General features: G+C 39.8%; 1 protein-coding gene across 2 annotated transcripts in view; it reads left to right on the forward strand.

Moving 5' to 3' along the window:
• Positions 1-22,402, forward strand: part of cpne5a (copine Va) — a 65,272-nt gene that overhangs the window by 33,839 nt on the left and 9,031 nt on the right. For both annotated transcript variants that reach the window (XM_031844557.1, XM_031844559.1), the window contains 9 exons: positions 1,051-1,154; positions 1,390-1,494; positions 3,904-3,945; positions 4,255-4,330; positions 7,063-7,116; positions 7,702-7,763; positions 18,344-18,390; positions 19,188-19,369; positions 20,617-20,744. In XM_031844557.1, the coding sequence (XP_031700417.1) occupies positions 1,051-1,154; positions 1,390-1,494; positions 3,904-3,945; positions 4,255-4,330; positions 7,063-7,116; positions 7,702-7,763; positions 18,344-18,390; positions 19,188-19,369; positions 20,617-20,744 (800 nt within the window). The remainder of the gene's footprint in view (positions 1-1,050; positions 1,155-1,389; positions 1,495-3,903; positions 3,946-4,254; positions 4,331-7,062; positions 7,117-7,701; positions 7,764-18,343; positions 18,391-19,187; positions 19,370-20,616; positions 20,745-22,402) is intronic.

The raw sequence follows: 22,402 nt of genomic DNA on the forward strand, positions 1-22,402 counted from the left end.
GTAGTGACATCCATTTTTTTCTGAGCGTTTGCCTCAGAGGCTGGTCTGGGTCCTCTCCAAGGCATTTTAAGTGATGTGATGGGGGTTAGTGAGGCATAGCACATCACACTGATCTGGGTCAAAGCAATCGATGGAAACCCAGTGCATGACCATGCTGATTCAGGTCTTACAGCTGCACTTTAAAATCTAAAAGCTCAGGAGTCCAGCAGGGTAAAAGCAGCTCTTCTTTCTGCCAGTTGAAGGCCCCAAAATATCTTCTGGCATCACATCTCATGCTTTAAAATATGACAATTAGACACTCGACTTGCATCTACGGTATGCTAAAGGGCTAAAAACATTTTTAAAAGTCTTACACAGCATTGAGGTAAAAGCGGTCAGTTACGAAGAACACTTTGCAGAGTTTCTTTTGATGTTGATATTGTTTACCTGTCCAGACTGTGCCAGCTATGCTTCATTATTATACAACGCAGACTAATATCTTGGCCACAGGGAGACTATCTGGAACCAAGACCATTTTAGGGCATGTTCATTGTCCTTGTAATGGCAGCGCACATTGAAATGCTGCCTAAATGAATATAATTATGGTAATACCAGCCTTTCTAACGTATCATTAGCTGCACTCACACATCCTTTTTGTACGCAGCCTCCTCCTCTTCCATATGCAGGGTTTAGAATCCATTTATGTGCCTCCGTATGGTCTCTCATACTGTTACTATGATTATATGCAGCATAACAAGGTATTTTCAATTTGATACTACTTATCCCATTCACTGTTGTTATGCAGGAGTAGCACAATAAGAGAAATGGTAATGACTGAATGCATTTGCAGATTTTTTGGAAACGAGCATCCACTGGCTGGTTTCACTCTCCTCTAATTAGGATTCAGTCAGCACTTTGCTTTTATTTGGTGCTTCAGTGCTTTTATATCTTGGCACACAGCATGTATAAATAAACAACAGGAGGCAAATAGAGGCAGAAGCATGGATTTGCAATGTCCTTTAGTTTTTGTTTTTTCATTTCTCTGAGTGTGTTATATTCCTTTGTCTGTAGGATTATGCCACCATGCAATTCTGTGCCAACAAACTAGACAAAAAGGACTTCTTTGGAAAGTCGGACCCCTTCATGGTCTTCTACAGAAGCAATGAGGATGGCACGTGAGTTTGTCTCCTGCCTTTTCTTCTCAGTGAGCTTCCATTGTAGCCTATCAAAGACAGGTAGGAGGGCGTGGAGATCAAAGAGGAAGTGAAAAATTTAAATCCCTTGAACTCATCGGCATTGAGATAAATTCATTCAGGCATGGTCTCGAAAGCAAAGATTTTATCACTGGGTTGGTTTTTCTTCGAGATTTGTCTTGTAGGATTTTAAATCTCCATCGACCTGCGTCTCCAGGTTCACCATCTGCCACAAGACTGAAGTGGTGAAGAACACTCTGAACCCTGTGTGGCAGCCCTTCTCCATCCCTGTCAGAGCGCTCTGCAACGGAGACTATGACAGGTAAGATGAATGATGATGTACAATAAATTGTTCTGCACACTTTACACATACTTTTCAATATGGTTTAATGTGTCAAATTTAGACACCATTGATTTCATACCTTTATTTTATCTGCTGCTGTAAGAGAGAAATATTACAACCTGCATTTGGCTGCTCCAGTTGCATCACCTATCTTATCTGAATCTCTTTAGAGCAAAAGGCCTTGTGGGATACCTGAGGAGCTGGAGGAGTTTTGGCAGGAAAATAAAATATAATACGAGAGAGAGAGAGAGAGAGAGAGAGAGAGAGAGAGAGAGAGAGAGACGGTTAAAAGTGTCTGTACACGTCGTTGTTGACAGGTGGCTAGAACAGCAGCAGAGCCCTGCTATGTGTGTGAGCATAAGCATGAAAGTGTGCAGACCCAGGCAGCCATGAGAGTGTGTAGAAGTCGTCAAACCTCGCCCTCTCCACCACGCTGGGTGTCAACTGAGGTTCTTCACTTCGATCCTGTCTCTCCTCACCTGCCTGGAGAAGCTAATTGGGTCAGACAGATGGAGTGGAAGCATGAAAGAAGCCTGACTCCCTTTGAGGATTTTGATGGCGAGATAAATCTTCAGCAACTTTGGGGCCTCTCTGACATTTCCTGTAAATAACGTTAGCAAAATGACACCATGGGATAACAGAATAATAATATTTGATAAATTATTGCACCACAAAAAAAATCTAGAAAAAGGACAGACTTCACATACACTCAAGAGTTAAAACTCAAGGATACCATTCACACAGTTAGAAGAGACAGGAGTTGAGACGTAGTCTTCTGGAGGACAAGATCCAGATCCGAGATGTCTAGAAGGACCAGATGGGACAGAAGAGAGGGGTCCTAGGATGGCCGATGCTGCAGTGCACAAACACCTCATGTTTTGTTCCTCGGATTTCCTCCGTGCCCATCTTTTACCTGTAAATCTAAGGCAGTTTAGTTTACGTGGTCTCTGAGTCACGTCTTTGGCCTCATTTGAATTTGTCAAATCTCATGTAATCATCTGGCTTTAATAGCAATCAGAGAGTGCAATCTCTCCCATTTGCACTAAAACATGCAGTGGGTGCAGAAACCGAAATTAGATTGATCCAGGAACAAATTCTCTGTATCTTCACCAGTATGCTGCTCACAACCATAATCATGATCAGGGGACGACCGTGGCTCACTGGGTTAAGAGGGTTGTCTGGTAACCGCAGCGTCAACAGTTCAATCCTCGACTGGGACGTGTCACGTGTGGTAGTGTCCCTGAGCAAGACACTGAACCCCCAGCTCCCTGGGCACCTGTCATTGGCAGCCCACCCATCCCTATATACAGGGATGGTTCAAATGCAGAAGGCAAATTTTGTGTATATGACAATAAAAATGGTTTCTTTTTTTGGTTTCTATTAGTTGCGAGACGCATCATTGGGGGATTGACGCATCATTGGGGAATTATCTTCCCTGAGTGTCAAAACACATTTGTTTTTCAGTCAAGAGTACAAGGACGATTTGATCGTTCTCTCACACTTACTCTGAAATCTGAATATCTGTTCTGTTCTGGATGTTGTATGTTTCAGTATTTAAAGGTTCTCTATAAGACATTCATAACTTTAATATAGCAGCAAACAGCTTTTTGCTATGTAAAGATAGGCTTTGTCACAATTCTTGCCTTATTTCTCTCTGCACTACATGGATCTCACACGTTGGTTATAAAAGGGGAAACACAACAGACAGAATGAGTTCAGGTCAGGATGACAGGGCAGAGCCCTCCAGCACCTTGCCTCCTCCTGGACTCAGAGACACATGATTGACAGCTGCTGATGGGTGGAGCCATTGATCTTTCCATCAGATAAAGAATAAAAGAGGAAGCAATTTCCTCTTTCTGAGTGAATTATCTCAGGCTTACTTATTTGGATTCTTGCCTTCCAACTTATTTCAGGAACTTGCAAAATATGCTCCCTCCCAAGAGGTTAGTTTTCTATCTTTGGCTTGTGCAGGGAAATGCTTTACCCAAACTTCTGGCAACTAACCTCAAAGTCTCTTCTGTGAGAAACACAAACTAAAGAAATTATTAAATCCATGATGGCAGTTTAGCAACCAGATCTGAAAATATTTTTTGACTACAAGACTGACAGAAACTCGGCTGTGTGGAATAGGTATTGGTCTCAGTCTAGGTTGAATGATTGGTCATTACCTGATGAATGTAAAAACACATTTTATTTGCAAACACAGAGCAGGCTCTCTCTGATTGATTTATTTCAGCTTTCACGAACAATTAATGAGTTTAAAAAGCTTTTTCTGTAAGGTCATTTCAGAAATGCTCTCTTGGAAGTTTCCCCTCAAGGACATGAGGTGGTTCACATGCTACATACATGTGCTCAACACTTTGTCCTCTCCTTTGATGTGTTTTACAGGACAATCAAAGTGGAGGTGTATGACTGGGACAGAGACGGGAGGTAATGGTTGCACACACAGACAGCATTTACAGGACAGCGATAATTCATAGAATTTATAAATTCTTCCACATGTCTTGCTCACTGTCTACATATTTCTCCTTTAACTCCTCCATAAATTACATTTTCATTCACAATATTGTCTTTTCACTTGCTGTTCCTTTTTCATTAACAATTGACGATTTGATTCCATCTGTGCGTCAGTGGTTGTGGTGTAATTACTCCGACTACTTTTATCTTCTACCTCTCAGGGTTGTACCTTCTGCATCTGAGTGAACATTATATCATGCAGGTTTTGTCTCTTTTCTCCAGCCACGATTTCATCGGTGAACTCACCACCAGCTATAAAGAGCTATGTCGAGGTCAGAACCAGTCAAGCGTCTACGAGGTGAGTGGAGATAAAGAGAGTCGATACTGATGGTGTTCATAACTGACCTCTGTTTAAAACATTTTTTTTTAAATCTCAGGAATGTGTCCAGAATGTTGTCCTAAATCTTGTATTTTATTTCTTCCTGATGTTCCTCTTTGGTCTCTTGAAACTAAGTCACAATGTCAACCCGACCTCTTTATTACCTGATTCTAAAGCCTGATATCTATTTCTGCATCTAAGATTTCTTTTTTATACTGCATACTGCAGCTGGACAGAGCTGTAAGCAAAAAACAAACCTAGGCTCCATTTCTTTGAACAAGTGTGAGAAACCAACTTCAATTTAAGACCAAATCAGTGTACCCTTTTGCCCAGCAAGGCCTTGTTATCCAAAGTGTAATGACTTTAAGAGGCTGTGGTTGTTTGAGCCAGAGTTGTGTCGATTTGAGATTAACAGCCAGCCCCCACTGTCTCTCCTCACCCTACACCGCATGAAGCATCGAAGAGGTTAAGCGGTGCAGCTGACCACATGAAGAAGGGTGTTTCTGTGGGGAGAATACAACTGAACTATGCTGGTGATTAGAGTTTTTTTTGGATGGTCCTTGGAGGGTAAGGGAGGGTACTATTGGGTGCTGGGGGGACTCCTTTTGGTCCCTGCTCATTAAAACACTTGCCATGTTACATTAGTCTCTGAATAAGTCATGGAGGTGGCTTAAGGAAAGAACAGGGCCAGTGAAAAGAGGGAGTGGGCTGTGAGTAGATGGGGATAGGTGAGGAGAGACAGAATGAGAAAGAGAGATTAGTGAGTAGCATGCAGAGTTGCCCTTTCACACTGCTGATATGGCAGAAGAAGGTGTATCCATTACCCTTCACCAAACCTTTCTGTATTCTAATTAGAAAATGAAACGCAGCAGTTTCTTCATCCACTCTTTGCCAGGTCAGTGCACTTGAATCAATTTCAAAATGTGGTCAAAAACTACATGAAGCCACATTATCACAGTTGACAAATAAATAATTTGAATAGGTCACCAGTCGCGGTGTTCGACTCTTGGCAGATTCCTGTGTGCTTAACCTGAGAGGAAACAGGGCCTGCAAACATCAGCTCTGTGATGTGAGATGACAGCAGGCTAATGCCAACAGAGGTTGGTGTAATTGAAGGTGATGTCTGTATGACATCATGTGAACCTGGCAGTGATGACTGCGGTGCTATAAGCCATCATCTGTCTTGAGGAGTAGCATCAGAAACCACAGAGGCAGAACGGAAGGGAGAGGGAGAGTGGGATACCTTTTACTTTATTGTACATCACAGTTTCCTTCAGGCTTGAGCTTTATGTTTGTGTGCAGACCCATAGAATAAGCAGTAGAGATTTTAGATTGTGACGGCTCAGTGTTGCGCACATGTTTCTGCCTGCAGGCTCCAAAAGTGACATTAATTTAAAGAGGCGACGTGTAATGCCAACTATTAACTAACAGCAGGGCAAGAATACTTAAAATTCAACTAAACTGCTGAAACTCTGAGACACTTGAGCCTAAAAAAATACACTTGAACTTAAAATTTACTTCAGTCCAGAAGTCAACTCGTTCATGAGCGAACACACCCACTGAGCCGGATAATGAGTAAAAGCTGCTGCTCAGCAAGCTTACCCAGTAATGTTAGCACAAAGGCTAACCCAATAGCACAAAACACATCCTCTGAGCCGAAAAAACAACAGACTAATCGAACTGAAATTGCAACAGATACTTGAGTTCATATAATTATGGCATGTAAGACAGTTGTTTATTTATTCTTATATTACAAAAAAAAAAGCCAAGAGAGCTTGTAACAAACGTAGAAAACAGTAGACCACCCCGTCCGGAGAAGAGCATGCGGCGGTTCCGGGAGACGGACCAAATTCAGCCAGCACAAACCCCAGCGCTGAGAGTCACAGTGCGCTTGTGGCTCGCTGCATCTAACCTTTGAAACGTCAGTAACAAAAAGTTTGCTGATCCGGTGGGGAGTCGGGACAGTCTCCCGGGATCAGATCCCGCTGTTGGGGTTCACACCATTGGCTGAGGTCGAGCTAACTGAAGGTCCATGTCCTGAACCGCTGGTGGTGGGGAGGACGAAACAAAAAAGGAAGTTGTTTTCTCATTTCTGCCACTTTGGATTTAATCCAATAAACAAACTATCAAAACGCACACAGACTCAGGGAAGCCATACTTCTTCACACGCTCATGTTTGTCGGTGGGCAGACTGGACGCTACAGTGACTCAACTATCGCTCTCAAAGAACACTTCGACTTCTTCGGATTCTGTTGATAAAGTTATTTCATTGAAATAAAAAATGTTTTAAACTTCTTAAAATTCTTGCCATTTCTTACACATGTAATCAGCTTGTCTTGCTTATCACTCACGTTTGTCTGTTTTCCCTACATTACATATCATTATTATTTATCACAAGTTAATGGTTGGGACAGACATATGCGTCCCACCATCCCCATGCTTGGTAATGTGCATGTAAAATGTACAGCACAGTGTAGGTGCTTATAAAAATCCCCCTGAATAATCTGTATCTTGCTGCGGGGCATGATCAATGCTATCTCATTCTCACCTACTACAGTTATTGGATTCAGTCCCTATGCTCCATTACCCTTACAGACATGGAGTAGGAGGACAAAGATGTTTTTATTACATGCCCAAGGGGGGATAAAAAATAATTGAGCTGCAAGTTTGTATTATCATCATCCTTCTTTTCTACTCTGCCTTCATACCAGGTGGTGAATGCCAAAAAGAAAATAAAGAAAAAGAGATACATCAACTCTGGGACGGTGAGTTCTGAGATAAGAGCAAAGCTCCTGGTGCACCCCCCCCCCGACCCTCCCTTGCTTTTGTATTCATCAGGAAGTTTTCTCTAAGTGGATTGTATGAGGCAGTTCAGCTCTGTTAAATGTTTCTGTTCCAGTCTCGGGGCTTGTGATCCAGACAGTGAATTTAAGTAGATGAGAAAACAGTCTCGTGGCCTGAAACAGGTTGAGTAACCAAGTCCATAGTAATGCATAAAGGGACTCTTGTCTGTCCTATTAGTGAAGAGTAGTGATGGATGTTTATAGATGAGCCTGAGCTTTTGTTACTGCCTGAGTACTTTGGCTGCTCTCTCTGTATGCGATGACTCTGTAATTAAAATCCGTGGCCTGTTTTCCATTACACTGATCATCCATCAGTGCTCTGCCACACTGATGTTCTCTCAGTGATTGTAATACTAATATGCTGCCCCGGCGTCAAAACCATTCAGCGTGGATAAGTCATTTTGTGGGTGGTTAGCTCAGAGGTCAGTGTTAATGTGTAGATTGGTAGATTTAGCTTTCCTTAATTAGCAAGCATGAGATAATGTATTTGGACCTTTTTTCCCACAGGTGTCCTTGTTGTCATTCAATGTGGAGTCAGAGCACACCTTCCTGGATTACATCAAAGGAGGGTGAGTCTAATGTTTGCCTGATAATGATGTTACTGTTTATATTCATGCAGTATGTTCATATTATTATATGATATACCTTTGTGCCAGGCTCCGGGGGGGGAATAACACAGAAAGTTTTCCTTCACTGAAATATACTTTGCTTGTTGTTTATTCCCTTGGATGTTTGAGCGTCACTGTGCAGAATGTTGCAGGTGCAGAGTCCGACATTAAAAGGCTGTTTTCACAATAATCTGCTGAAGGGGGAAAGTTTCTCTGTGCTCACTTTAAATCACATGTACGAGCCATCACGACTAAGCCAATCATGGTCCAGTCTGTAACTCACGGAAGTGTCATGTAACTTAAAAACCTCCACTGCAAACATACGGAGAATCGTCTTCTCAGTTAAATAGAATACATCTTGTTTTCAGTCGTTAATACTACTGAAATATAAAAAATATCACAAGTTATTATTCTAGCCAGAGTTGATTTATTAGTCTTAAGCTTCTCATGGAAAATGATTCTAATCCTCATACGACCAACTCTGTGATCATGCAACCAACTTAATGATTTGAACGCTCGCAAGTTTCTATCATGGGACTCTGTCCCATTGATCCCATGAGACGTGAACACGCCATTAGACCGTCCCAGTGTGATGATGGGTGATTTCCATTCAAAAATCTATAATGTGTTCTGTTGCTATATTACAGGAAGCCGCTGTGGCTGACCAAAAGCTTCACTAGCAGCTTCGATGAAATAGTACGACACTGAAAAAACTGTATACCTAGAGGCAATGAGAGAACTCTTTCTGTAGTTTCTTCTTACAAAGATACGACTTGAACTGTCTCGCCTCCCCCAGCTGATTACAGCGAGTAATATATTCAGCGCTCTGATAGTGCTTAGCTCGTATGTGAGTGCTCTGGTTAATCAATGTAGTCCTGTTCTTTGATTTGGAAATAGCCATGTTGTTATTTATGAATGATTCTTTATTTCATTACCACATGAAATTGGCCAAATCCGACTCCTCGGATTAAATGGTCAACTATTTGGAGTCAACCCGATCAACTAGTTCGCTAGAAGTAGCCATGGCAGCACAGAGGACAGAAGGGTGTGTTGTGGGCTTTGAAAACATGTCATCACTGTGACTAATCATGGAAATAAGGTGGAAAATCAGTACTGTAAGATTTAATACAGTAGATTTAAATGCATTTCGTGGGCTCCCCTGACTCATCCTCTTTCCAATCTTCCCTCCTGCTCATTGCAGCACCGGCCCACATTTTCTGGTATCATTGACTGCGGTTACTCAGTGGCCTGGAAGTTTCCTCGTGTGCGTAAAGTGTGGCCCCAAAGGAGACGATGTTGTCCACATTCACTGCTGTATTGTCGACGAATATGAATGACCATGATAAAATATGGAGAAGATCTGAGAGCTTAATTAAAGGCGGACAACCTGTCACATATGGAAATGTTTCTCAGTGGATCAGTGGCTGCCCTGGTTTTAGTTTTCTGCTGCTTCGCTACTGATGGCTGAGTGTCCCAGATCTGTCCTGTTGGCTCTCCAGCTCACACAAATGGACACACATACACAGACTCACATGCACTCAAGGTAACAGTGTGTTCATCCTTAGTTTTACTACCTGTTTGCTTTTCATTTCGACAGACAATAAGTCCAAATCACACTGTACTTCATTTAGATTCATATTTCAGTTAATGGGGTTTTTCTGCTTTTTGTTGGTGCATTTTAACATAATTTCATATTCAGATAAACACTCCAAGTTCTATATAACCCAAATGTAAGCACTGGGATTGGCTGGTACTGGGGCATGTACACACAGTATTCCCACCATTATTCTTGCTTTAATTGGGTACAGACATACGTATATCTGTCTGGCATTTGGAAGGAAGGAAGCTCAAAGACAGAGGTGAAAGATACTGTACATGAGATTTAGTAGAATAATAAATGTCTGTCATCAGTTTGTCCTAAATGAGCCGTTAAAATAACATAAACAGGTAATTGTCTTTAAAAACACCACATTTTACCATTTTATTGGATTTTGCTTTCATATATGAAACGAAATTCCCTAAACCGATAAATAGCTCCAGAAACTCATCGAAAGAAATATCACAAGACACAGAGTAGAGTTGAATGCGTTTCCTCAGATGACAACATTTTGTTTCTTAAATATTGAGGGAAATTCACCATCACGAACCTGTTCATCAAAGATATCACCAAATATTCAGCCGAAATTTCTGGCAGATGGCCTCACAAATAGCCGGCAACAATGGCTTTATTGTTATGCACAATACACCAGATCTAGCAATCCAACAAAAGAAAACATTAACATCATTACATAAGACCTGTTTCAAGCACTTAGAACTTACCATCTCTTGTTGGTTACCTGTGTGTGTTTCCATTGAAGTAATATTTTAAGATAAGACAAGCCTTTATTGATCCCCACAGGGGAAGTAGTTGAGAAAATACTACTGCTGGAGTTATTCGACAGAAGGCTCGCCTTCTGTTTAATAGTAAACTAGTAAACATTGTGTATTCAAAGATGAATCCCCTGAGAACTGCTCTTCCCAGGAGAACAACTTGGACTGAACCCAAAATAGAAAGTAAACCAAAACAAGTATCTATTTGACTTATTTTCATCTTTATAATCGTTCTTAAGCCAATTTGTTCTGATGGTGTCGACAGGAATCTGATTAAGCTCTAATTATGATTATGATTAGAATAATGTAAAATCACCACAAAATGAAACTTCCTTGTAGCTTTAATGTGAGAACTCTAAAATCAGATTCAAACTGAACTCTCAACTCAGTCTGAAACTTGAAACAGCTTTTTATCCGTCATGTTAAAGAGTAAACTTCACATGAAAGTGTTTCAGACAGAAATGAGAGCGACATTACCCCATTAATTAATGTGACCCATGGACAGTGGAGTATTTTGGTACTTCATCTTTTTGTTCCAGACATTTAGAGATGTTAAAAGCTCACCCAGTTCTTTGGTGTGGTTTCAGTGCCGTGCTTGGAAGAGGGGCTGATGACAAAGACTATTACTTTAAAAACACTCACGTAAAAAAAAAAAAAACAGAATCCCTGAAAGAAAATTCTCTCTCACTCATATTCTCTCTTGAGGTATTGTAAATCATCATGAAAGACTTCTGTGCCTTCTGTTGTCATTTTCTCCCTAATGTTTTCTCTGAAAAGTGCTCTCAACGATGGAACTCCTTGTGTATTAAAAGTCTCATAAGGAGCAGCAGAGATAAGAATTTACTGGAAGATACCATCAAAAACATGACAGCTGGGGATTCAGAAACATGACTTAGTGCTATCTCCTGCTCTCTTTGTGCTGCAAGTTGAGGCCGTCTCCGTCTCTACCTTTTGTGTTTTATGTTTTGATTGAGCCTCTTTCTTTTTTCTTGTAACACTGGCTTTTGTGCCAAATTGTCTCTGAAAGCAGAGAGCAGTGGATGCTTTATATGTATTTATCGTGATCATTAGACTGTGCTGTCAAAGTAATTTGAGATATTGATCTCAATATTCTACATGCAGGAGATTTAAGGCATTAGCTTTTGTCATTATGTTAATTAGATGACCTACACCCACAGCACACCTACTGTTTTCAGTTTAAAATGAACTCACACACTCATTGTAATTTATTAGAATTTCAATGATTCAAACTTGTATTTCATTATTAATGAATTCCTATGTTCATTGACTTTCTCATTAGCCTATATTGTATGTCCAGTTGTGGCTGATTTGACTGATGAAACACAAAATCACGGTCTTGCATCTGTTTCTTCTAAGAACTTGTTTCAGTATTCCCCGCTATTTGGTTTTGAAAAACAATATGAAGATATTTGGTGTGTTGGAGGACATTGATGAGTCATTATTACGGCACATATCATCTTGTTCTTTCTGGATAAAAGCCAGGAATCATCTGACTCAAAGGTCGTTCAACAAGATCATAGAAATGGTGACATTAAAACTCAGTCAAAAGTCTACAATATATATACAGTACATGTCCAAGTTACACGTACAATACTTGTGGTCAAGTAAAGAAGGAGCTAAGAGTAGCACATAAAGATAAATGTACAATATAGAGAATCACTGGAATTATTGAAGTTTTGTTTGTTTGTGGGTTCAAACCCAACTGATAATTTGTCCTGTAGGATTTTTAGCTGAACTTCTCAATCTATTTACTCCAAATATTACATTTTTCTCCTTAAAAAAGACAGATGGGTAGACTTACAGTCCAATGTATTAGGTACAGCTGTGTAACATTCCTTCATTTTAATGCAACAGCCACAAAACAAATGCGTCTTTTATGAAGGTGATGATGTTCAGTTTTTGTTCCGACACATTTTTGAGCAGTGTTGATACCACTTTGTGATATATTGTGATGCTCCAGTCATTCAGATGAATCCAGGATACATTTTCTGCAGAAGCCCTCTATGAGCTGAAACATTTGTTAATATGATTTTAGATACAAAGGCTGTATCTGATTTATGAGTGTGCAGCTTTCCCCTCCTTCCTTTATGTTATTTGCCAGAATATGTGTGCACTTTCCTTCCTATGGTAACTATGAGATTTGTGACACAACTGCAAAGATATCATTTCACCACATCAATTCTCCACAATCATAAACAACCTGATTTATCAAATAGCAAAAAGCTAAATAAAAGTATTGAACAGATTTCTCTGGTTTGAACAGATTGCATGACAGACCGATGAAGAAAATAAACAAGATTACTAGAGCTGGCGTTGGATAGATGAAACAATGAGCGTGCTGCTTATCCATGATGGGATTCAGATTAACTGTATCCATGGAAAATGAAATACTAGACCGTGTTTAACTGAAGAGAGTTCGGGAAAAGCAGCTGCTGTTTTTGACAATTAAAGTGGAAAACCTTCAGACAACTTTGAGCTCTTATTAGTCTTTACAGGTAGAGCCTATTCTCCACTGAACATTCATCAAGATAGGTTTATTTGAATAGCCCGACTGTCTCAAAGGACTTCCCAACACCCACATTATGAAAGTAATCCACTCCTGCATGTCCGTAACCCTTCAGTTGAGGGTGAGAAAAACTCACAAAAGCTCATTAGAAACAATAAGATTTGCCCCACTGGGACGGTCAAACATGTAGTGAAGGCTGAAAATGGTGGAAAAGATTGTTTCATCTCATCACAAGATGTATGCTGTTTTATTTGGCTGTTTTGCAATCGAGGAAACAGGAAGTTCACATTATCACCAAGCTGGAAAAATGAGACGTTAGCAGTCTGAACAAACACACATATATAAGACATCACGAATCCCTAACTCAAAATAGATAAAACATTTACTGTAATACATCTTTGTTATGTCCTATTCTTAAATTGACATCAGCGAACAATTGTCTTACTCAATTGAAAATTGATGTGCAGTTGGGAAGTTTCTACTCATTCACAAATGTTTCGAGACAAACACAAGTTGCAAAATATTTTTCAATCAGACTCAGATTTAATTCTATTCTGCGGGAACAAAATTTGCAATTCATGGGTTCTGGCACACTCGGTGTTTGTCTAACGGACTGCTGGGTTTTGATTTGGCATCTGTATTGCTGTAGTCGGGTGAAAAAGATGACTTTTCTTCAAATCATATATACAAATGTATAAAAATAGCAACTGGGAAAAAAAGCTGAGCCTGAATGTCAATGAAGCCTACATCAGGCTACACCTGATCCAAAGACCCAGATTTGATATTTTAGATTTCTTCTGTTGATTTCTTTCCTTTCATAAATGTTTGCTTTACCGCTCCCTTTCTAACAGGTCATAACTAAAATGATGCATTTTAGATGATTTACTGAAGCAGAGGGTAAAAAAGCAATTTCTTGTCCAGACACACCATTACATCCTGACTGGTTTCACAGTGAATTGGTTTTTCATAAATTTTCATTGACGTTCAACTGGGGCAGAGATATAGTCAAACAGAGGTAATTAAAGTCCAAAAGCCACATGCTGCTCTGATTCTGAGAGGCTAATGAAAGATTTATATTGTTTTCATTGCATGTTGAAATATTTCTTTTTAAATGAAATCTGCAGTGTGATCGGCCGTGTAATGGCCTGTGTGGCGTCTCTGTTGTGTGGAGATCATATTAAGGTTTAATAGTTTCATCCCAAAAATATCTTGTTGTCCTGATATGGGAGACGGTGATGTGTTTTTATTTTATTTCTTTGAGGTTTGCTTTGTGGTCAGACTGCAGAGTGATATTTTACCGGAGTATAGCACTTACTTTTCTTTGTCTTCTTCTTTTACTGCCGTTTTATTCTTTAAAATTGGGAAATATTTCTTCAATCTTCTGCCGCTTTATATTTGACTGGACGCTTCATGGTTTGTTATGTGTTCACTTTGCAGAAATACAGGAAAGAGAAGGTATTGATGTAAAAAGATTCTTGGTAGGTTTTGTGCATTAGTGTTTCATTCAGACATCGGCCCATTGTTGATCCTGTTTACAAGAAGCAGAGGCAGAATACTTCACTTTAAATTCATCTATGACACAGTTGTGCAGGGAATTGCTGCAACCAAAAACTGTCGTGGCAATTTCCTGCAAATGGAGTCTTGCCACTGTAGACTTCCCTGACCTTTCTTTGTTTTACTGCAACTTTTACTGCCACATACTAAATATCCAAGGGTGTAATTTCCATTGGAGATGGGGGGGGCATGTCCCATTCATTTTTCAAAATGCCACTTGCATTCCCCTCACTTTTATAGCTATGTGATTTCTTACTAAAATCTCTCTGAACATTGTTGTCTCACTGTCCAGTGTCACCAAAGTCCAAAAACGACAAGAGAGAAGATCTGACTCACTAAAATTCAATTCAATTCAATTTATTTTTGTGTAGCCCAAAATCACAAATTAGACATTTGCCTCAGAGGGCTTTACAATCTGTACACATACGAGATCTTCTGTCCCATCTGGACAGAAGTGTAATAGAGTCATGTGTACAGAATGAACAACAACAGAGTTACAACACATTCAATGCATATGACAGAACCACGGCAGGAGGCAAGACCATGGTCCAGGTATAAGGCAAAGCAAAGCAAGGCAAGCTTATTTGTATTGCAGATTTTAACAACAAGGCAATTCAAAGTGCTTCACATAAAATCATTAAAGCATCAAAACATAAGCCAAAACAAAAGGAGATTTAAAAACAAAGTGAAGGAGTGAAGAAGCAAAGTCAGGAATGTGCGTTAATGGTATCGTTAATATAGAATGGTAATGTGAGTAATAATAAAAATGGTAGTAGCAGTGGGTGTCAACAGGGCCATGGTGGGATGAAGGACCAGGGTCCATATAAAACCACGATCCATGGGAACCTGGGAGGCGAGAAAGCACAAAGACTACGGGGAAGAAGCAAAATTAGTAATGAGCATTAATGGGACATGAATTCATACAAAAAGAGATGAAGAAGAGGCGATAGGAGCTCAATGTATCCTAGGAAGTCCCCCGGCAGTCTAGGCCTTGTGCTCACAACTTAGTAACTAAGCTTAACGAGCAGCAACGGGGCTCTTTTTGTCCTGTGTTTGGCCTCTCGGGCTACATACAGGCTGCCCTACCATATTGGTGGTGGTGGCTGGGGCTGTATGCAGCCTTGAATAGAACGCTTGCAGACTTTGCTTTGGCCTGGAAGAACGTCTTTACACAATGTGTTAGTTTTGCAGGTTAAATAAATTATATATATTTTTTATAAATCTATTCTCATTTTAAAGTAAGGCAGTAAAGCACAGGGCTTTGGTAGTAAAATGAAAATCAGAACGTATTAGATCTCCATCAATGAAAGTTAGTGCATAAATAATACAGGGATTTGCATAGATCTACTTTCTTTTATATGATATCTATATATCTATACATAGATATCCCCCCCCACACACACACTTCTGAAACAAAAACAACTCCCCTGTGTATATCTGCCTGCATGTCATTACACAAGGAAAGTACCGTGCCATGCTGCTCATTGATGTGGTCTGGGTTTACCAAATTACTGCACACACTGATGAGATTGTAGGTGTACAGTAGCTGCATTCTCTGTCGCTCTGTTTTCAAATCCCAGATTGCCAAGACTGCAGGGATTTCACATTACAAAGACTCCGGCCATATGGTGTTTGTCTAACAGGAAGGGGAAAGTCAATATGACACCGATACGTTTGTATCTATTTTTAAATGATTGCAGTAATTCAAGGTGATGCACAAGTGGTTGAGGAGCTGTCATTTTAGCTGGGAACAAAAAAACAGGAGATGCTGAGGAGGTTAGTGATGATATGAAAGGACAGAGTGAAGCCCAGAGGGAATTATTGGACTGCTTGTTCTGAAGGATTTGTTCTGAATCAGGTTGTTAGAGGCCATTCAAAGGCGGGTGTCAGATTTATGAACTCCTGATTAAATGTAACAATAAATGATGGTACAGCTATTTGTCCATACAGTAATACGTCACTCAAAGAAGAGTCTGACAACTGAAAGATGACTGAAGAATTGTCCGCTCTCAAGGACTTCAGATTTGAGGATTGCAGAGATAGAAACAGTGACCCCAGACCAGCCACTGGAGTTAGACCTAGAAAACAGACAACACTGCAGCATCAGTCAACCTCAATCCATATTGATTGTTTTGTCACAAAATAACTCGTGAGCTCACTGCTCTGAAACATATTCCCACAGAGCATTACAAGTGGAAAAAAACAATTAGTGAAACCAAAGTCAGTCAACTGTCTGTGTGAGCTGTAACTCTTCCTGCAGCAAGTCACAGACAGACAGACAAAATACTGATAGGTAGATGGATTTTAGGATAGTGGCAACCCTAACGCTAACCAGTCCCTAGTCCTGTACGGTGTTAGACCAAAGGTTTGACATGTTTTAGGAAGACACTGGTTGTATTGTAGATGCCATAAGATAATATGTGTAGAAATAGATATATCATATAAAATCAACAACCCAATCACCAGACCAGTACATTGATATTTGATGATTTTGTTCAATGACAGAAGATCGTGGTAGCTGAGGTTATTTTAGTCAGTGGTTGTCGATTAATTGACTAATTGTTTCAGCACTACTTTTTTTAAGGTACTTATACATCGCTGTTGTAAATTTGATCAACGTGTTTGTTTTGTGTATTTTTGTATGCGTTCTCTTGTTATACTGTGTCTATTTATTTTGATATATTTCATTTTTCAGGGATTGTGCGTTGTAAATGGGTTCAGGATATTAATGCTATAAATGTGACAGTCGTCAACTGGGTTCTTGTCCTTAAAAACATTCAGATAGAAAAGTATTATGACCATGTTGTGCTCCCACATGTTGTGCTCCCTGCAGAGTTTAACAGCTTCTGTCTGCTTCTGTCTGAGGATGAATTTCCATGGAGTGCTCTGATGAACGACTGTAATTGGCAGTTTGATTGACAGTTCCCGTGTGACCATTTCTAGTGTATGCACTCTGCCGTAACACTAACTCACCACCTTGCTTTACATGCTAAACTTTCAAAACCAACCATAGAAATCAGCAGAGACTTTCAAATTGAGGCAGCATGCCATTGTAACTATTCCCCTTTGTCAGCTGAGCGGTCCAGCTCAATGCTGATTAATGAGCTGGGGTAAGAGTCTCTCCAGGAGGAAGCTGCCATTATATCCGATACTGCGCTTGTGGGAATTTTCTCAATGGAATCGAAGTCAGGAAAGGCAATCAGTGCTCATCACAATGAAAGAGCACACACTTTGATCTGACTCCCCTTCCATTTCTCTCTTCCTTTGTCTCACTGGGGAAACGGATAAATCCAGCAGAGACTAGTCGGGCCGTGTTTAGTTTATTTTCAAGGTGTGTCTATCATCACTGCCTCATGAATAAAAAACATCCAGTAGTTTTTCAACATTTTGTGAGGCTGCTTTTTTCAAATTTACGCAGACCTCAAATTTTCCATTGATCATACAGTAGCATCCAGGTGGAACAAAGACAAAAATGGTGATTACAGTGAGGATTGTGATGCGACTATAATGGACGATCAGTTGCACGGTACACATACATACTGTACAGGATTGTGGAAATGTTCATATATCTTGAAAACAGAAGGTAAAAAATCAAAACAGCTAGTATGGAATTGGTATTATTTTGTTTTTCCAGCTCTTGTGCCGTGTAAATAATTAAATCTCTCTTTATTGTGATGTTCAGTCAAATCATTGAGCCGCCAGCGGCAACTCATAACGTGACCGTTTGTGAAATTACTCTGCATTTATTTGTTTTTCTAGTTTTTTTTATGGGATGTGTTTGTGTTTTCGATGTTTACTGATGTGCTGGTAAATCTTTAAATACGTGTATTATTTTAGGATCAAAGCTGTGTTTTGGATGCTGATTGACCAGAAGAACATTTCTGCTCTCAATGTTTCATGAAATGAAATAATAAAAACCTGATTAGATCCTATGTTGCCCAGACAGTAAAGGTGCATCATCCACACTCTCTCAGGTGAGAGGTGGAGCAGAGAGCACAGTGAAACCAGGGAGAGCCTCATTAAACTGCAGCGCTGACTTTTCCTGCCTCTCTTTTGATAACAGCATCCTTTCCCCATTCATCTGTTTCAGGACTCAGATTCACTTCACAGTGGCCATTGATTTCACTGCATCAAACGGTGAGTGTTTTTACTGCCATAACCCTGTTCTGCTTCCATTTGTCATCTGATGTATGGCTATTGCATTTTCCATGAATCAAAGAGGCGGCTTGAGTTTTCTTGCTTGTTTTTTTAAATCTTTTTTTCTTGTTACACTATTTTTTGACATGTTCACATGATAAACAAAGTCAAGTACATGTAATACATTTTTAAAAGAAGACAACAAGAGAAGACATAACAAAATGTGATTATAAACAGAATGTAGAAAGGTTAAAAACATGCTTTCTGTATCTAGTGCAAACTACAAAGCAAACAATAGATGTGAATTTAAGGGCACAACATACTCAACATACTCTAGGTATATTTGGTGACATGATGTGGGCATGTTGATGTGCAAATACAAAGATGCAGTAAGACAGTATATTAAATATTTCAATATTTTCCCACCATTGCAAATAGTCAATCTGTGGTTCCTATATACACTCAAACATTTCAATGAGATCATTCGAAAGGTATTTTATGTTCTCTGCTTTCACTGAACTGCATGTCATATGTTGACTGTTACTGATTCATGCCAGTATAAAAGGGAGTCCTGGAAACTAATACCTACCCAGAAGTGTTTACAGTGTAACTTCAAAACATGTACAGGAAAATATAAACATTGAATTCCTCTATTGCAAATAACGCAGATAGTTACATCGAGGCCCACCTTTGATTCAGAACATCCAATTTGGTCTTGGTTGCTCAGCCTGCAGCTGTCAGTTCAGCCTCAGTCTGATGGTTTGCATCACTGACTCTGACTTCTCTTGTCTTGGAAGGAAATCCGTCACAGTCCACTTCACTGCACTACATGAACCCGTACCAGATGAATGCCTATGCCATGGCCCTGAAGGCCGTGGGGGAGATCATCCAGGACTATGACAGTGATAAGATGTTCCCTGCCCTGGGATTCGGTGCTAAGCTGCCCCCTGATGGGAGGGTCTCCCATGAGTTCCCTCTGGTGAGTAAATTATGGGGTTGTTTCAGACTCTCGGGTTGTAATTCACCCTATGAAATGTTCATAAAGTTAATCAGACTCTATGTTAAAGTTAATTTGCCCCTCCCAGTGGAGCTTATCTTTGACTGTGAGCACTCGCTTGTGTTTTTATGCTCTCTCCAGCATGCATGGATAACTGTTTTTAAGCAATATGGATGTGTGCATTGTGAGAAGACTCCTGCTACGCCTCTGATATGCATAATTCAGAGTGAATTTCATTTACCTTTTATAGTGCAAATGAGGTTCTATAAGGCTGAAGGATCTTCCTAAATCAATTTGGCTTCTCTCTGCCAGCTAATGTGCTCTGGCTGCTGCATAGTACAGCCTAATGAGGAGTCTGTCTACTGGGTAACATCTGCATCACTCCATGTTTCTATTAAAATTTGCAAAATTAAGATTCATTTCACTATATAATTGAAGTCTGATTCGTTCATGCTCTGGTCTTGTAAGCGGGTTTAAAAGTAAAGTTAGAGTCCTGTGTGACATATTTGGGTAGAAATGTGCCTTGTACTGAGGTCAGCTAACTGTTAAAGCAAAGTTTGACAGCGGAGAAGCACAACTACACGGACCTCTGTAGGTTAAGATGTAAGTCTGATGAACCTGCACACCCCGTCATCACAGCTGGGTGTGATGCGTTTTATTGAGAACACAACTAGCTGCTATATAACTGTTGCACATTTTCATCCAGCACAGAAACCCACATATGTGTTGGATGGATGTTTGCTATATTTTTGACAATGTTTTGACTTACTAACTTGTCAGGTAACAACACACGTGTGTAAATAAGCCCCTGAAAGACCTTACAATTGCACTGCAACTGGCCAAAGTCCTATACTTACAGTTATTACACCAGACATCATATTCAAATTATGTAAAAATTGTTGTTGTCAGACAAAGCATGGACTAATAATGTTAGCATTAGCTAAACGGAGCCGGATTCAGACTCCTCAGACGTTAATTGAAGCAGAATGAGTGAAATTTTGAAATCGCTGCAAGAGATGTGGTCAGGTGCAACAGACAAATATGAAACGTTGAGAGGAAAGTAAAACACTGCTTTTCAGCCTGGTATTAAGTTACTCTTTAACTTTACTCCCAGACACAACGTGGTACTATACTGAAACACTAATTGTTGTTTACATCGACTATCAATTGTCATGTCAAGCGCTGTTGTATTCCATTCTGGCAACCGTCCTTGTTTTTGTTTTTCTCAGAATGGCAACGTTGAGAACCCGTACTGTAACGGCATGGAGGGGATTCTCGAAGCTTACCATCAAAGCCTTAAGACGGTTCAGCTGTACGGACCGACCAACTTTTCGCCTGTTGTTAATCATGTGGCCAGGTACTAGAACAAATAGCTGTCCCGGTGAACATCACAGAGCACAGTTGTCCTTCCTTTGAAAGTCAATCGGTAAATAATCCTCGGCGGGTAGACACGCCGTCAGAGGTATTAAGAGAGTGAGTGATGGCTTCTCTATGAATTGAGCAGATCTAATGAAGGGAAAATAAATAATCGGCTGCCAAACTGAGTTTAATCTAAATATTAATCCGGCATATTTGGGACCAGATATTTCAGAATGCAGGTGCTACATTTCTTTTTAGACTCTAGTCTGGTGGGGGGCTGAACCACACAATTTATTAAAAATGGTCTTCTCAAGATTGAACCAGTAGTTCAATCATAATAGAGCACAGTTTTAATACTGGAGTCTCGGACTCAAACTGGGATTTAAGTCTCAGTAACGATGACTCGTGACTTGGCTTGGACCTGAATATTAATGACTCACACTTGGACTCACGCTTGTGGACTGCGGACATGAACTTGAATTTTGGATTTGACTTTCGGCATTTACCTGTATTTTCGGGGTTGTTAACAATTACCATGAGGTAAGACTTTACTTTAAATTTAACTGTATAAACATTTGATGAATAATTGATGAGACACTATAACGTTGTTGTAAACAGATATATGGACATTCTTTACAGATATAAGGACGTGTTTATCAATGTAGAGATTTCGTCAACATTTATAATTTCATTAAACTGTGTAGTACTATATTGTCATTCATTTTGAGTTTATTCGCCAGATTCCACTTATGGGTGTCCACAGGAGGACTCGTAGTCTTAAATCAGCTTATGTTTACATTATTGTAGTCATTATAGTTTTCTTATGAATGCTTTATTTTATTTCTTTATTTCCCTGCTAACATAGACACACAAGAATGATAAAATTGAGAAAAGATGAGGAAAACGTCTTCTGCAGATTTCATTGAGTGATTTCAAGGAATACAAAATGAATCATAAACAAAACTCTTAGAATTTTTTGCCCAATAATATTGAGACATTATGGCTTTGTATAGTCTCGGTTGAAAGCAATCGGAGACTAAATAATTTCTTAATAATTCTACGATCTCTCTTGGTCCTCGAGGTTGCAGTAAAACTCAAATACTAAAGATTATTCACAAAGCTGTTGCAGTGTCTCAACTATTCAGAACAAGTGAAATCTAGTAACTAAATGATGAAAAGACTAAAATGAAAATGTACATGAGCAGAAACAGATCTTAACTTTCGATGTTGAGAAGAACATGCATTTCTCTTTGGTAGTGGTTTGAAGTTTATGTGCATGCAGCACAGGCAGAAAGCTGAAGCATTAATGGAAGCAGACGATGCTCTTAAAGGTGTTGATGCATAATACATACTGTATGCTAGATGTATAGGGTGATGTTAAATTGGTAATAAGCTAAATGCTCTTTGTTCTCATCAATGGCGCAACCTTAATCTTACAATTGTAATCTCTATAATACACTATTATTTATGGTGTTATTACTCTGCTAATGTGGTCAAACGTCTCCAGTGAGTGTGGCCCGCATTGCTGTACGCTGAAGGAGGAAGACAAAGGTCTTTTTAATCTCCTGAACACCAGTCATTGCTCTTGCCTTTGTCACTGACTTGTCACGCTCTTTGATTAAAATGACTGAGGGCTGACCTCTGACCTGTCCTTGG

This window comes from Anarrhichthys ocellatus, unplaced genomic scaffold (genome assembly GCF_004355925.1).
Source record: "Anarrhichthys ocellatus isolate YVR2014 unplaced genomic scaffold, GSC_Weel_1.0 scaffold5, whole genome shotgun sequence".
NCBI classification, from domain to species: Eukaryota; Metazoa; Chordata; class Actinopteri; order Perciformes; family Anarhichadidae; genus Anarrhichthys; species Anarrhichthys ocellatus.